Source organism: Primulina tabacum, chromosome 10 (assembly GCF_025594145.1).
Source record: "Primulina tabacum isolate GXHZ01 chromosome 10, ASM2559414v2, whole genome shotgun sequence".
NCBI lineage: Eukaryota > Viridiplantae > Streptophyta > Magnoliopsida > Lamiales > Gesneriaceae > Primulina > Primulina tabacum.
In genome coordinates this window covers 24,518,503-24,533,636 of record NC_134559.1, presented here as the reverse complement: position 1 = coordinate 24,533,636, position 15,134 = coordinate 24,518,503, and the positions used below count along the sequence as shown (strand labels likewise).

General features: G+C 38.0%; 3 protein-coding genes across 3 annotated transcripts; 2 read left to right on the top strand and 1 right to left on the bottom strand.

Annotated features, from left to right (window-relative positions):
* Nucleotides 1-1,066: 1,066 nt before the first annotated feature.
* LOC142505195 (calcium-dependent protein kinase 13) lies at nucleotides 1,067-6,785 on the bottom strand. Its single transcript, XM_075618066.1, has 7 exons — nucleotides 5,895-6,785; nucleotides 4,165-4,308; nucleotides 3,825-3,977; nucleotides 3,022-3,137; nucleotides 2,772-2,939; nucleotides 1,713-1,943; nucleotides 1,067-1,636 (listed from the first exon to the last, which is right to left on the bottom strand). Exons 1-7 carry the CDS (start codon nucleotides 6,520-6,522, stop codon nucleotides 1,490-1,492), a joined length of 1,587 nt encoding a protein of 528 aa, XP_075474181.1. The 5' UTR covers nucleotides 6,523-6,785; the 3' UTR covers nucleotides 1,067-1,489.
* A 2,546-nt stretch (nucleotides 6,786-9,331) lies between these two features.
* Nucleotides 9,332-10,123, top strand: LOC142504997 (uncharacterized). Its single transcript, XM_075617825.1, has one exon. The coding sequence runs from the start codon at nucleotides 9,332-9,334 to the stop codon at nucleotides 10,121-10,123; it is 792 nt and encodes a 263-aa protein (XP_075473940.1).
* A 3,136-nt stretch (nucleotides 10,124-13,259) lies between these two features.
* LOC142504995 (uncharacterized) lies at nucleotides 13,260-13,904 on the top strand. The gene is made up of 2 exons (XM_075617824.1): nucleotides 13,260-13,424; nucleotides 13,476-13,904. Exons 1-2 carry the CDS (start codon nucleotides 13,260-13,262, stop codon nucleotides 13,902-13,904), a joined length of 594 nt encoding a protein of 197 aa, XP_075473939.1.
* The last annotated feature ends 1,230 nt before the right edge of the window (nucleotides 13,905-15,134 follow it).

The following is a 15,134-nucleotide window of genomic DNA, read 5'->3' as shown; positions in this document are numbered from 1 at the left end:
CTACGAGTCCTCAAAGAGCCTTTTATTGAAGTATCCTAACGTCAGAATTCAAATGGCTCAAACGACTCTTTAGTTCTCATTAAATGTACATGTACCAAAAATAGGCTATTTTTTGGTTTGTCATTTGTTTTATACTAAAAATAGTAACAGACAATAAATGATTTAGTACGACTCTTAAAAGAAGGTGTACTACATATAGTACGTGAATCGGATAAACAAATTATGTATGGTGAAAGTTATATGAACTGCCTGCTACTGAAACTTAATTGCCTGCAGAAAGTTGATGGTTCCAGCACTTACGGTGAGGACTACTGCTCAGCTTTGGTTTCCTTCTTACCCTTGCTCTGCTGATTTCTAGTTGATACAAGTGTAAACCTTTTTGGTGTCTACTGTTTTTGGCGGACTAGCTTTCTACTAGTTTTTCTTAGACAAAATTGGCAGTACATCAATAAGACTTATAATACCTAACCAACAATATACATATTTGATGTATAACATATAATTAGGTAAAATAAATAGAATAGTTGTCTTGTGAGACGGTATCACGAATTTTTATCTGTGAGAGAGATCAACTCTACCGATATTTACAATAAAAAGTAATACTCTTAATATAAAAAGTAATATTTTTTCATGGTTGACCCAAATAAAAGATCCATCTCACAAAATATGACCCGTTCAACCGTTTCACACGAATTTTGGCCAAATAAATATATATCTACGTAGCTCTTTTATTATATCCTTTCAAGTTTCTGTTACTTTTCAGTAAAATTTATAGTTATAAAATTTATTTAAATATTTTTTCGTTTGTTTTCAAGGATTATGGATTTTCTAATTTAATAATGAAAAAATATATTTTTAGGAGATTATGTGTCTTAATAATCTAAGAGTGCGTATAAATCTTTTTTTAGTACAAAAAGTAAAGACGTGTCACTCTGCTGTCTCAAAGCTTCACTTCATTCAAGGAAGATAAACGAATTACTCAAATTGAGTAGCACATCTTTTATAGATTGCTCCATACAGCATATTTAAGAAACAACCAACGTAATTCAAGAAAGATACGCCCAGAAATCCTCAAATTTCAAGCATATAATTGCATTCATGCAGCAATGTCCGAACCTCGAAAACAAGATCGAAGAAGATAACATAAAACTTGTTCAAGGCTACCTGTTAGACATCGATATGTACTACAATACAAAATATCTGATTCCATTATGTCAATGGAGAAAAGATTCGAGTTGTTGTTGAGACAAAAGAAAAGAATCAAACACAGAAACATGCTCAATAAGCTACAATGCTTGCTTCATGCTTTACTAAATTGACACCGTGAAGAGGCTAATCACATCTACGTGCCTCATCTATAAGGCTTACAGGCCATCAATCGATTTGAACCCCAGGAAGGTCACAAATAATGATAAAGAAGGTACTTCAATACACGTGGGCAACGACGACTCAGTTATGGATACAAATGAAGAAAACAGTCCATGTATATTTACTCACCCAAGTTAATAGAACCATCCTTCATCAACTTTATGCTCAGACTATTGAACCTCCCTCTAGAGTAATGACGAGAAGCTTTTCTCCAGTCCGTCCCAGTTTTCATCATAGCCACAAATTCATCATAGCTTATAAGCCCATCCTGAATTTTTATATTACAAATTATGAAAATATATTCGCATTGTACTCTAAATAGATGCTACAGAATTAGTTTTCACCTTGTCCGTGTCAACCTCCTGGAAGATGTCATTTGCCACATCTGTACAATCATCTACTCCATCTTCCATTAAGGCATCTCGCAGCTCATCGGGCTCAATGTAGCCGTTACTGTTTTTGTCAAAATAGGAGAATGACTTGCGAAGATGTTCGTCATTGGCCATCCTCTGGAGATGGAGTGAAATGAAAAGAAATTCCCCATAATCCAAGGCACCTTTACCATTTGCATCACCCTGCCAGGGAGAAATGATACAAGAATACCCACTGGGTGTCAAATAAGAAACAACTTCAAAGTAATTACGGGTGAAAAATGACTTAGAAATTTTATGCATCACAATGCAACAACTCTTGGTTTTGCACAGGTTTAAATAAGATTTTGGTTATTGAAAGTTTATCCCATTTTCAGCCATAGGAACAAAATCGAGTTAACTAAGATCTGATTCAGCGCTTTTATCCCTGATCCAAACCAGTACAATCCAAAACATTTATCTCATTTGCTATCTGTCAGCTCAGCCTCCATTTCCTGAAACCGGGAATCTTGAAACGTGAAACCTTCCAACATGAAACCTCAAGTGGCTTATCTACTTCACAATATTTAGTTTTCAGGAGAACACTCTGACTACAATATCCGTAGCTCATTTACAATCCCAAAGCATCCATAAACCATATTATTGAGCTAGTGAATTTTTTATGAATGTAGCAAGTAGCAAGTAGCAACAACTCTTTCCAGATAACGCTACTGCTGCCACTACAACAGCTAATATAACTTCTACATCAAAAAGGTAGAAATAATAAGTATACAATCATAACAACAACATATACCTAGTCAAACATACCCCTGCAACCAACTCACACTCAGTCCACGGTATGAATAACCATCCACCAGGATTACCTCTCTTCTTGCATTACAATGTAAATTACTTAGATCACAAGCAGAAATTATCCATTCCTTTTCATGGGGTTGTGCATAAAACTTTGTGATAACAGTCGAAGCAAGGAATATAAACTTATCAATTATAAGAGATGAGAGCTCTATGCATTTTTAATTAAGTATAACTTACAGCTTCAAGAAGCATCTGTACGTCAGACTCGGCTAGCTTTGAATTGAATTTCAGTAATCCAGCCTTAAGTTCTTCTGATGAAACAATGCCATCATTATCAGTGTCTATCTTAGCAAACATCTCTTTGATGCCCTCAACTTCTTCATTAGACAAGAAATCAGCAATAACCTAATCAAAGAATCAGGAGTACAAAATTTACAGAAAATAAATAATAGCAGAAGATGCTAACAAAGATAAGATCATGACCAACCCTAAGAGCCTTCCTCTTGAATCTATTCATTAATGAGAACTGCTTCAGTCTTGACTTGACAACATCACCAAGAGGAACATTTGGAGCCTTCTTCGCATTTTGGAGCCAAGAATGTTCTGTAAATATAAATTTGCAAAAAAAATCAATTGAATGTTCAAACAAAGTCCTGTTCATCCTGAAACTGCAAGAGATTATGCGTAACAGATTTGCAAGATTGCATAGCCATCTCAAGAGCCTGACTTCTTCCAGTAACAAAGACAGTGCAGTCATAACAATTTTTACAGATTTTATTTTTTCATATTTATCATGTTCTTCTCATTTGAACGCATTAAATTGGGGGGAAAAAACAGCCATCAGACTATTCAATTTGTACAAGTAGTAGCCTAAAATCCATTAAATGGGGAAAAGACATACAAATATGTTGTAACCATCGCATTTTCTGCATTTATTGAGCAATGATGTGATCTTTCATGTTTGTTCAGAATACATATTGATCAAGAATGAAAAGTCGATTCACATCTCAGTTCATTTGACATTTACAAACTGCAATGTTTGAAAATTTGCTTTCTCACTTGGATAGCAACCATACGACAGAATACACAGTTTTGTTTTATGATCTTCAAATGTATCGCTAAATCTCATATTAGACGATAATCTCAAACAACTCATGTCAGTAAACGTCAGTAAATATAACTTTCAAATGTAACCGAAAAAGCTTTGAAATGGAAGAAAATGAAACTAATTTGCCATTTTTACAAACTCATTGCAGTAAGGCAACAGTGTGGATTCAAAATTTAACATACCAAGAACTTGTTTGGCGGTCAATCGTAGTTTAGGATCTGGCTCCAGCATCTGTCTGACAAGGCTCTTGGCACCATCTGAGATACTTGGCCACGGTTCACGTTCAAAGTCTAATTTCCCACGTATGATGGCCTGGGCAACACCTTGTTCAGATTCTGTGTATTTGAGGAGCAATTTTCAAACTCATTAATGAAGTTCAAAACATGAACTCACCAAGAAAACAGGAGACATTATGGGCAAAAGACAACCACTCTTGCAAAACAAACCCTATAGAACTAGCAGCTGTGGGGGACGAAAACTGACTGAGAGAAAACAGGAGTAAAATAAGTTGATGGCAGCTACCTGCCCAGAATGGAGGAACTCCACACAGTAAGATATACAGAATCACGCCTGCACTCCATATATCTATTTCTGGCCCATAATTTCTCCTGAGCACCTCTGGAGCCATGTAATAAGGGCTTCCCACAATTTCAGAGAATCTTTCACCTAAAATACAGGGGCTACGGTAAGTTGATTCCATTTAATAACATACTATCATTCATAAGCTACGAGAAACATAAGAATAAATGATAGACACGTATCCAGCATGTCCGGAATCAGAATCTTAAAGAAAACATATCGGTCTGCACAATGGGATCAGGTACACAATATTAATTACCCCAAAGGTATTCACCAATCATAAAGCATCTTTAAGAGCAAAAATTTGATATCATAAAACAGGTAGATTGACTTCTTAATCCTAACCAGAGGATTATCTGCCCTATTTATTTAGATTATAGCATGACAATTTGAGAAAAAGTGAAACTGCTTGGCCAATGAAAGGCTGCGTCATTCCAAAAGATACAAATTTATATAAAAGAACGAAGGATGATGATGGAAGATTGGAAGTTGCTAAATCGTACAATATAAAACTTACAGTATTCATCGTTAAGGAGCAAGGAAGTATAGCAATGTTAGTTTGTAAAAAGAAGAAGATAATTACTGTGGGTTCATCACTCAGTTGTCATTTATGAAATGTTTTCTAAAGGTAAGAATACCCACAGTATGGAGAAAGGAAAAAAAAAGATTTGCAGTACATGAACGGGCTAAAAACATAGTGCTTGATGGTAATTCACATTGAACTTGCCGACTTGAATGAATTTTCAACTACTTACAGCTCATGTTTTCAAAAGTAGAAAGTAAAAACACGCTGTCACTTAGTGATGAGAACCAAAAACATTATCTTAACTGATTCCTGAAGGACAGAAATTGAAAAATGTGATAAGGGAAAATCAAATCATCCATATCAATCAGACAAAAAAGAATGATACCGAGGTCAAATATTTCTTTTGAGAACAGATTGGACAAAGAATAGTATGCCCTATCCTATATAAACAAGTTAGATTCGTTTTGGTTAATTACTTCAATTTCTCTGTTGTAACAATTAGAACATTTATAATCATGATGATATTTTTCAGTTTTAAAAAAAATACTAGATTTCGAATGTAGCAGTGAAGCACATTAAATAACAGTCACACAACACTAAGATAAATCTACAATACAAATGACTAACATGGGCAACTCACAGAATAAGAGAACAAAAAATACATAGTGAAATTCTTTGATTCCAGACTAGAGAAGCATCCCTACCAAGTACATTTGAACTGTTCCAATTCATTTCTGAATTTTATAAAAAAAATCATTATATACACTGTCCTCTCCTCCATCGTTTTAAGTCATATTATCCAACCCTAACACTTGGGTCAACCAGTATCTCTATTAACCTTAACTAAGATACACAAGATATTATCACAGGACAGAATCTTCTATAACCATGTTCGACTGCAACAAATAGATCAATGAATTCATTTTATGATTTATGAGGTGGATCTTATGATGGCCAACTCAACCTAAAAACAAAGAAATACATAGGAAGATATAGCTTTGACATGTCAACAAGTGATCTGGAATAGTTAATCAAAGAAGAAACATGGCAAGCTTCCATGGATCGCTGTTAATACCACAAGATTCTTCTGATTTAGAAATCATTCCTATCAAACATATCATGAAAGCAGATAAAATCATTCATTTACCTGGCTTGAAGAAGATTGATAAACCAAAATCAATGGCTTTAAGTGGTGAATTCTCCTTCTTATTGGCAAACAAAAAATTCTCCGGCTTCAAGTCCCTGTGAATCACCCCATGCTTATGGCATAACTGCACGACCTCCACAATCGTCCTTGTTACGGCAGCTGCCGCCCTCTCTGTGTAATGCCCACGCGCCACAATCCTATCAAACAGCTCCCCTCCCTCACACAACTCCATCACCAAATGCACAGCATTGTCGTCCTCACACGCCTCCTTCAAGCTCACAATGCTCGAATTCTTGGGCAAATGCTTCATTATCGCCACCTCCCTCCTCACATCCTCCACATCCACAGCTGTCCGAAGCTTCCGCTTCGAAATCGACTTACACGCCAACAGCTCCCTGCTATCCCGTTCAATGCACAGATAAGTGACTCCAAATTCACCACGCCCAAGCTCTCTGTCAACCAAGTACTTGTCTTCAATGTTCTCCTTCTTAAGATCCTTCAAAACGGTGATGGTTTTCTTAATGTTGCCCGAGGACTTGTCCTTCCGGCCTTGATCGTGGCCGGAGAAATTGGAGGACTTGACGTCTTCTCTGGCTACAGCCGCCGGAGATCTGCAGCAGTTCCCCATCCAAATCAGGGATTTCGAATTTAACAACGATTTCGAAAAAGAGCAACAACCCTAAACTAAAAAAAAGCCAAGTTTCACATCATTGAACAGTGAATCCCAAACAGTAGTGATAGTAAAGCATGGATTTCAGCTCAGTAACCGAAATGTGATTGATATTCACACAGAAAAGGGTGAATTTCACTGTGTGCGACTCCGTGCGAAAGGGGCAACTGTTCTACTCCGCAGTTGGAATCAAAAAAGCCCGGAACTGGAATTACACCAAAATTGCTCTTTGCACCCTAACATAAGTTAAATAAAAACTTTAATCCCTCGAAACGAAAAGTTTGTGACGTGCTAGGCAATTGGGAAGCAAGGGGCATTTCTGCCAATTCACCCAATCTGCCCAAAGCGCGCCTTATTAAAGCATGTCAAGAAAAGAAGAACACGTGATGAGTATGTTTGGTTTTAATAAAGTAAAAACAAGAATGTGTATGTTTTTCGTGCAAATTTGGCATTCATATTGAAAAAGGAGAAAAGTGAACGGGGGAAAACTGTTTTTCTCATTTATTTTCTTCCGATTTTGATATTACAATCAGTACACTTGATTTTCGAAAGAATAAAATTACAAAAAAAATTGAAAGATACGAGACCGAGACTCAATATGTATAACATAGATAACTAAAATTGCAACGAAGAAAACATTTTGAATCGTAAATACAATTTTCCAAATTGAGTTTTTCATATCTATATATAATTGATATTTTTGTATAAAAAATGGGAACCAATATTTTTATTAAGAGAGAGTCAAATTTAAAATGCAAAAGATTGTATAGGTAATTGGGCATGCGCTATCACCACATTCCTTCAGTTGCTTCATGAATGTTCTTTAACTTATATACGATACAATTTCGCTTCGCGGCACGTCAAAAAAAGAATAAGAAAGAACTTCACTCAATTGACCTTCCTACATTGATGAATGACTCTTCTTTGAAGTATACAACAAAAAAGTGAGAAAGACGGGATTCGAATCTACATAGGAAAAAAACTTTAATAGATTTACGGTATATTGCTTTTAACCACTTAGCCATTTCATGTCATAACTTGCATTTTATTATTATTTATTTTTTGTCACATGTAACAATTGAATCTAATAATAGGAGAAATAACCAATATGTTATAATTATACTATTAGATACTGTTGGAGCAGTATTTTAATTAGGCTCAAAATAAACAAGCGCAAGTTCAAGGAAAAAGAATGAGCCCATCCATAATTTAAATTAGTTTGATTAAGTCAAAAGACGTGCAAACAGGAAGAGATAGAGGAGATCATGGGAAGGTGGAGAAACTGCACAACAGTCAGAAGAAAAGAATCGGCCGACACAGGGGAGATGACACACAACTCTACGCAAAAATCTGCAAATAATCTATGCTAAATTGTAATATTCAAGCAATAGTTTTTAAGCGATCCAGTATATTTCTAGCATTCTAGGTCTTGTCGTTTTAGATTTCAGCAACTTTATATGTTATAATTCTATGTCTTGTAAATTCCTACTGTTTATTGAAAATATAAACGATGTCAAGGGTTTATTCTTCAATTTTCAGTAGTTTTCTTCGTTTCTGGCGTCGTATTTGTTTAGGAGATTAAAACAGACGGTCGAATTTAGGAGTCGCTTTTGTTTGATAGTTAGATGTTAGATTTTTCATTATTTTTACACAAATTAAGTCATTTTCGTACCTGGCACGCCTGCAAATCGAATATTGTGCAAAAAAAATTTGGCACGCCCAATGGGACACTTTTATGCCGCCAAGAAGGAAAGAAAACGTCAATCAAAGGGATGGGGAGTCTCTACCGAGCCAAAAAGAGGTTCACGCTTCGTTGACAGAACAGCCGGCCGTTGAAGAGCCGACCAGGGAGTTGGATTTGCATCCAAGCCATGTTCCAGAAGTATATGCTCGTGTTTCGGACCGTTTGGTTGAAGAGTTGACTGCGATGAAAATTGAAGAAATATCACTAGAACTTTCCAAAGCTGTGTCTGATTTCTTGAAGACAGTATTGGGTAAACCAAACCAGTCAACCAACAAAGAGCAGAATGAGAGTGAAAAAGAAGGGAACTCGGGGAGCAACCGAGTCCAAGGAAGCAACCAATTCCAAGAAAGTAACAACACCCATGAATTTGACCACGGAGTAGGAAACTCAAGGGCTGGCGATCCTAGCCGCCCAGAGTTCACTCTCCCAAGTCAGTCAGAAAGAAGGTATACACCACCTCACATGAGAGAAGAGTCCTTAGGGGGGAGAGCCCAACCATATTCACGTGCTCATGGAGTGGGGAGCTCGAAACAACCAGTTTTTCTAGTGTACAGCGTGACAAATCCTTTGTACCAACCAGGAGCTTATGATGATATATCACACATGGATTATCCAGGAGATGTTGGTTTAAATGCAGGGTTTCAAGCTCGGGGGGCAAATTATTACCATCACCCACTCTCAGCTCGGAACATCCACGTAGTTGATCCGGAAATGGTGAGAGAAACTGTTCAAGAGCTATATGGGTCGACCTTGAGGCAGATAGACCGCCCAGAGTTCCACAAACCATATCTAGACTGCATAGACGTGAATAACCCATATCCAAGGGATGATAGAGTTCATGATTTCAGCCTATTATCCGGGGAGGACGGCCAGTCCACCATGGAACATATAGCAAGATTCACCATCCAGTGCAGGGAACTAGCCATTTTGGAGAATTTCAACAATTTAAAGTTGCGACTATTCCCGAATTCTCTCACAGGAACTGCATTTGCTTGGTATGCTTCACTCCCCTGAAATTCCGTGATGAGTAGGCAAGAGATGAAAAGACAATTTCACATTCAATTCTATAGAACAGAGCTAGAAGTTTGTGTTGCTGATTTATCTAGGGTCACCCAAAAGAAAGGAGAATCTATGAAGTCTTATATCGATCGGTTCAAAAAGATGAAGAATAGGTGTAAAGTGTTCCTACCTGAAACCGAGTTCATGAAGATGGTACAAAAGGGGCTGGATTTTGGATTAAGGAAGAAATTCCAAGGTATGGAGTTCAATGATTTCTTTGAGCTGGATGCCAAGGTTGTTGAATACGAAGAACTATTGCGAGAAGAGTCATACAAAAAGAGAACTACTATGGGCTCTTATTATCAGGAGGTGGAAGATGTGATATTGGTAGAAATTCGATCAACTGGTTCTTGTACAGTTCACCTGCTAAAAAAGAATCCGGCAGAACCTGAGACGAATATTAGCTCCCAACTCCCCAAGGATATGCAGTACACGTTTGATGTGTCAAAGACCGAGGAAGTTTTTGATTTTTTGGTAAAAGAGAAATTCATCACCTTTCCACCTGATCACATGATGCCACCCAAAGAAGAGTTGAAAGGTCGAGAATATTGTAAGTACCACAACTCATACAATCATGCTACTAAATCTTGTTGCGCTTTCAAAAATATTTTGCAGGACAGAATTAACAAGGGAATCTTGAAGTTCCCTGACAAACAAGAGTCCATGGCAGTGGATGAAGACCCTTTTCCCCCAGTAGCTTCTGTTAATATGAATGTGACATATTTGAGAGATCTTCTCAACGAGAAAAGAAGCTGATCATTTGGTGTTAAAGATCGAATAATTAAGAAATGATGGATCCTAAAGGGTCAATTGTTCGAAGCTAATGGAAGGCATATTACAAATCGAGTAAGACCAGTTCAGCAACGTTTCCCCAGAATGTTGGAGAATCCGCGGCCTATAGGCCGAGGAACCAACGTTTCTTCGAGAGGTCAGTGCCTGAGAATCAATGGTTCAGAGGGGAGTCATCTTGTGATCAATAACAAAGATACTCGGACAGGAGAAACATATGTAGAGTTGAGTCGTGAAGGATGGAAATCAAGAAAAAGTCAGCTGACCAAGATAGAGAGCGGCGTGTGGATGAAATCTCAAAAGGAAAAATGATTGAGAACAGGAGAGCAAATCCTAGGTATGTCTTTCCATCTAGATGCGAGTTCAGTGAGTATTGGAGAGTGGCCCAACACAAAAAGTTACCTAGGCCACCGACTAGGATTCAAAAGAGACAGCTGTTGAGAGAAAGAGCTATTGCAAGAAGAGAAGCTAAGTTGAGAAATGAACTCGCGATGGATATTTCAGTCACCAGGGATCAGGTGGAGAGTAAGTCCAAGTTTGGAAGATCGGCTACTGAGGATAAGTTAGTGGACGATGATGATGATTTGTTAAGTGAGGAGGATGATAAAAGAAAAAAAACAATCAATTTTTGTGTTGGAGAGTTTCACATCACTGTGGATTGTGCCACAGGAGTGGTGATACTTCCAGAGATGTTTAAATTAATGAAAGAGGAGAATTAGGAGTTGATGCCCAAGGAATCAATGCAAATAGAAGATCATGCAGATAAACTCCTTGAAGGGAGTTCAAGAATGATTATTAAGGAGGATCACCCAAATAATCATAAACAAGTGATACTTGAGAAGCCTACACCGGCCATGACCAAGCACATAAGGCCGTTGTACATCAAGGCTCACGTTAATGGCAAGCCAGTGTCAAGGGTCATGATTGACAATGGTTCGGCTGTGAATGTTCTTCCAGTAAGAATGTTAAAAAGTCTGGGCAAAACTGAGGAAGACTTAATTTCTGCGGAAGTCTCGATTGCTGGATTTATAGGAGAAAACACCAAGACCATGGGGGTATTCCCCGTTGATGTTACTATTGGGATTATGTCGTCTTTGTGTGCATTTTTCGTGGTAAATTCATCCGTCAACTTCCATGCGTTTTTAGGAAGGGATTGAATCCTTGCAAACCAGTGCATCTCATCCTCAATGCACCAGCTGTAGTTATTTTGGAAAGGAGATGATGTGGAAGTGGTAAAAGCGGATGGACAACCCTTTCAAACAAGTGCAAGTGCAGTGGAGTCTAGATATTACAATGGGGATTTTGGGCCCATTAGAGTTCGTAGCAATAGTAAGAAAGAAAGTTCATTGTACATGCAGACACCAACTCCAAGCTCGGTGTTGGAAAAAATCCTTAAGCCTACTGTTATCGTGTCGTCTAGGCCGATAAATCAGCCGCTGATTGAAGAGGTTGATTATTGAGTTGGACCAAAAAGGAAAGGAGGTAGCTGGAACATCTATATGGAAGGCGCATGTGCAGCAGTTACTGAGCAAATTAAAAGAAGATGAAGCATGAGACACCTATAGAACCGAGGTTGTCCAAGAAGAAGAATACGAAGAAGATAAATTCAAGTTGATGAATTTTTGATGGCGCCATCTCAAATGGAAGATGGCCAACACGAAGTACAAGACCCGTTAGAAGAGATCAAATTGGGGGAGCTTGATAATCCAAAAGTGGTGTATGTCAGTAAGCTACTGGAGGAGCAGTTGAAGCAAGATTTGATCAGTATGCTGAAGGAGTACAAAGATTGTTTTGCATGGAGTTATGATGACATGCCAGGGTTAGACAGGAAATTGGTCAAACACCGACTTCCACTCAAAGATGGTTTCAATCCATTTCAACAGCCATCTCGCAGCATGTCAAAAGAAGTCGAGTTGAAAGTGAAAGAAGAAGTCGAGAAACTTTTAAGGGCCAAGTTTATAAAACCAATCAGATATACCGAGTGGCTGTGGAACATTGTGTCAATCATGAAAAAGAATTGCAAGGTCAGAATATGCATCGACTTCCGAGACTTGAACTGTGCAACTCCCAAAGATGTGTATGTAATGTCGATACCTGATATATTGATTGATTCAGTGGCTAGGCATGAGTTGTTATCCTTCATGGATGGATTTTCAGGTTAAAATCAGATCAAAATAGCAGAGGCAAACACTCACAAAACAACATTCAGATTCCCAGGAGCTGTTGGTACGTTTGAGTGGCTTGTCATGCCATTCGGGCTAAAAAATGCAGGAGACACGTATCAAAGGCTATGAACTCGATCTTTCATGACATGATAGGACATCATACTGAAGTATATATAGATGATATTGTTGTAAAATTTAAACAAGTTGTTGATCACGTCGAGCATTTGAAGAAGAGTTTCCAAAAAATGAGGCAACATGAGTTGAAGTTAAACCCATTGAAATGTGCATTTATTGTGAAAGCAGGGAATTTTTTAGGATTTTTGGTACATCAGAGGGGAGTCGAGGTGGATAAAAACAAAGCAAAGCCTATCATGGAGGCAAATCTTCCTAGGAACAAGAAAGATTTACAACACTTCCTTGGGCAATTAAATTACTTGAGAAGTTTTATTTCTAACCTTGCATGGAAGACGAAAGAGTTTTCACAGTTGTTGAAGCTCAAAGACAGCGGATAGTTCAAATGAGAAGATTCGCATCAGAAAGCTTTTGACGTGATCAAGAGACATTTATCTAACCCGCATGTTCTTATGCCTCCCATGTATAAATTATACTACTATGCTACTCATGAATCAATTGGATGTCTACTAGTTCAAAATAATCACGAAGGAAATGAACAAGCTATCTATTATTTGAGTAGATTTCTTACTCCAGTAGAGGTAAAATACTCTGTGATCGAGAAGCTATTCTTAGCACTGTATAATGCATGTACTAAGTTAAGACATTATTTGATTCAATCAAGAGTATTTGTGGTGGCTAAAACCGATTCGGTTAAATACATGCTTAATAGACCCATTCTCTCTGGACGGATTGGTAAATGGCCTTTAGCATTGGCCGAGTTTACATTGACTTACTACCCCAAAAAATAAGTAAAAGACCAAGCTATGGCCGATTTTTTAGCTGATCACCCTTCACTTGATGAGTTTATTAGAGAGCAGGTTGGGTTTCCAGTTTGTGGAGTGGGAGTTCAACCCTGGGAGTTGAAGTTCGATGGATCATGTATAGAAATAGCAGCCGGAACTGGTATTGTGATCACTTCTCCAAGAGGTGTAAAAACTGCTCTATCGTTTAATTTTGGTTTTCCATGCACCAACAATTAGGCGGAATACAAACCATTTGTCATTGGGCTGGAAATTCTGAAAGATTTAGGAGCAAAAGAGTTGTTGATATCAGGAGATTCGCAATTGGTACTCAAACATCTATCAAAGGAGTTCAAATGCACGAGTTTATCATTGGCACCATACTATACCGCGACATCCCAACTTCTAGATTATTTTGAAGAGGTGTCATTAGTATACGTCCCAAGACAAGAAAATTGGGAGGCAGACGAGTTAGCACAAGTTGCATCGGGATTGAAGATGTCTCCCGAACTTACGCACAAGCTGGTGTTGATTCAAAAGAGAAACCACCCCTCAATTCAGCAAAGAGGAATTCAAGTAGAAACTTTCAACTTGGATATAAACTTAACTGGTGATTGGAGAGACGATATAAAACATGTGCTAGAATCTCCCGGGAGAGATATTCCATAAGGTCTAAAAATGAGAGCTCTTAACTATGTCTTAGTGGAAGCAGATTTGTACAGGAAAAGGTTAGATGGTTTGCTCCTCAGATGCATAGGTTTCCCAGAGGCATTGGAGATCATGAAGCAAGTTCACGAGGGAGTGTGCGGAGCACATATATTTGGAGTAAAGATGAGATGGTTGATAAGAAGGTATGGCTATTATTGGCCATCCATTCTGAAAGATTGCATCAAATATGCTAAGGGATGCCAACCATGTCAGAGGCAAGACAATATCCAAAGAATTCCAGCAGATGAGCTCCACAGCATTGTTAAACCGTGACCATTCAAGGGCTGGGTCATGGAGTTAATAGGGAAAATTTACCAAGCATCATCTAAAGGCCACTCGTTCATCCTTGTGGCCACAGATTTTTTCACCAAATGGGTGGAAGCAGTACTTTGAAGAAAGCAGAACAAGGGGATGTAATTAACTTTGTAAAAGAGAATGTCATTCATAGCTTTGGGATTCCAGAGTCACTAACCACGGATTAGGGAGCTCAAATATGAGTAAATTTGCAGAAGACTATGGAATCAAATTGATAAAGTCATCCCCTCATTACCCACAATCCAACGGGCAAGCCGAAGAATCAAACAAGGTGTTGATAAAGATTCTACAAAAGATGATGGAGGAAAATCCCAGGGATTGGCCAAGGCTGCTGTCAGAAACGTTTTGGTTATATAGGACATCTAAAAAGGCTGCAATTGGGGTAAGTCTATTTGCCCTCAACTTTGGCTATGATGCAGTGCTACCATTAGAGATTATGGTATCATCAATGCGAGTGACAAGACAAAACGAACTTTCCTCTGAACATTAAGTGAGGATGTGATTATGGAGCTAGAATAAGTTGATGAATTGAGAATCCAAGTATATAATGCTTTGTTGTTACAAAAGCAGAAAGTGACAAGGATCTACAACAGAAGAATCAACAAGAAAATCTTCCATGAAGGAGACATTGTATGGAAAACAATACTGTCCCTGGGGACAAAGAACAGAAACTTATGCAAATGATCCCCGAATTGGGAAGGGTCATTTAAGGTGCACAAGATCTTGGACGAGAATGCATATTGGCTATCAAGTTTAGATGGCCAACCACACAAAAGATGCATAAATGGAAAGTATCTCAAGCCGTATTTGCCAATTATGAGGGAAGAATAGAAAAAGCGAGTTAGTGAAGCAAACAGAAAGGATGATATCCACCGA

What these genes read in the sequence shown, in the direction of transcription:
- LOC142504995 (XM_075617824.1), top strand. Translation starts at nt 13,260, where the DNA reads ATGGCCGATTTTTTAGCTGATCACCCTTCACTTGATGAGTTTATTAGA. An exon ending in TGATCACTTCTCCAAGAGGT is followed by an intron (nt 13,425 to 13,475) that starts GTAAAAACTGCT and finishes ACCAACAATTAG; the next exon opens with GCGGAATACAAACCATTTGT.
- LOC142505195 (XM_075618066.1), bottom strand. Translation starts at nt 6,522, where the DNA reads ATGGGGAACTGCTGCAGATCTCCGGCGGCTGTAGCCAGAGAAGACGTC. An exon ending in TACAGATGCTTCTTGAAGCT is followed by an intron (nt 1,944 to 2,771) that starts GTAAGTTATACT and finishes TCTCCCTGGCAG; the next exon opens with GGTGATGCAAATGGTAAAGG. An exon ending in AGGAGGTTGACACGGACAAG is followed by an intron (nt 1,637 to 1,712) that starts GTGAAAACTAAT and finishes ATAAAAATTCAG; the next exon opens with GATGGGCTTATAAGCTATGA.
- LOC142504997 (XM_075617825.1), top strand. Translation starts at nt 9,332, where the DNA reads ATGAGTAGGCAAGAGATGAAAAGACAATTTCACATTCAATTCTATAGA.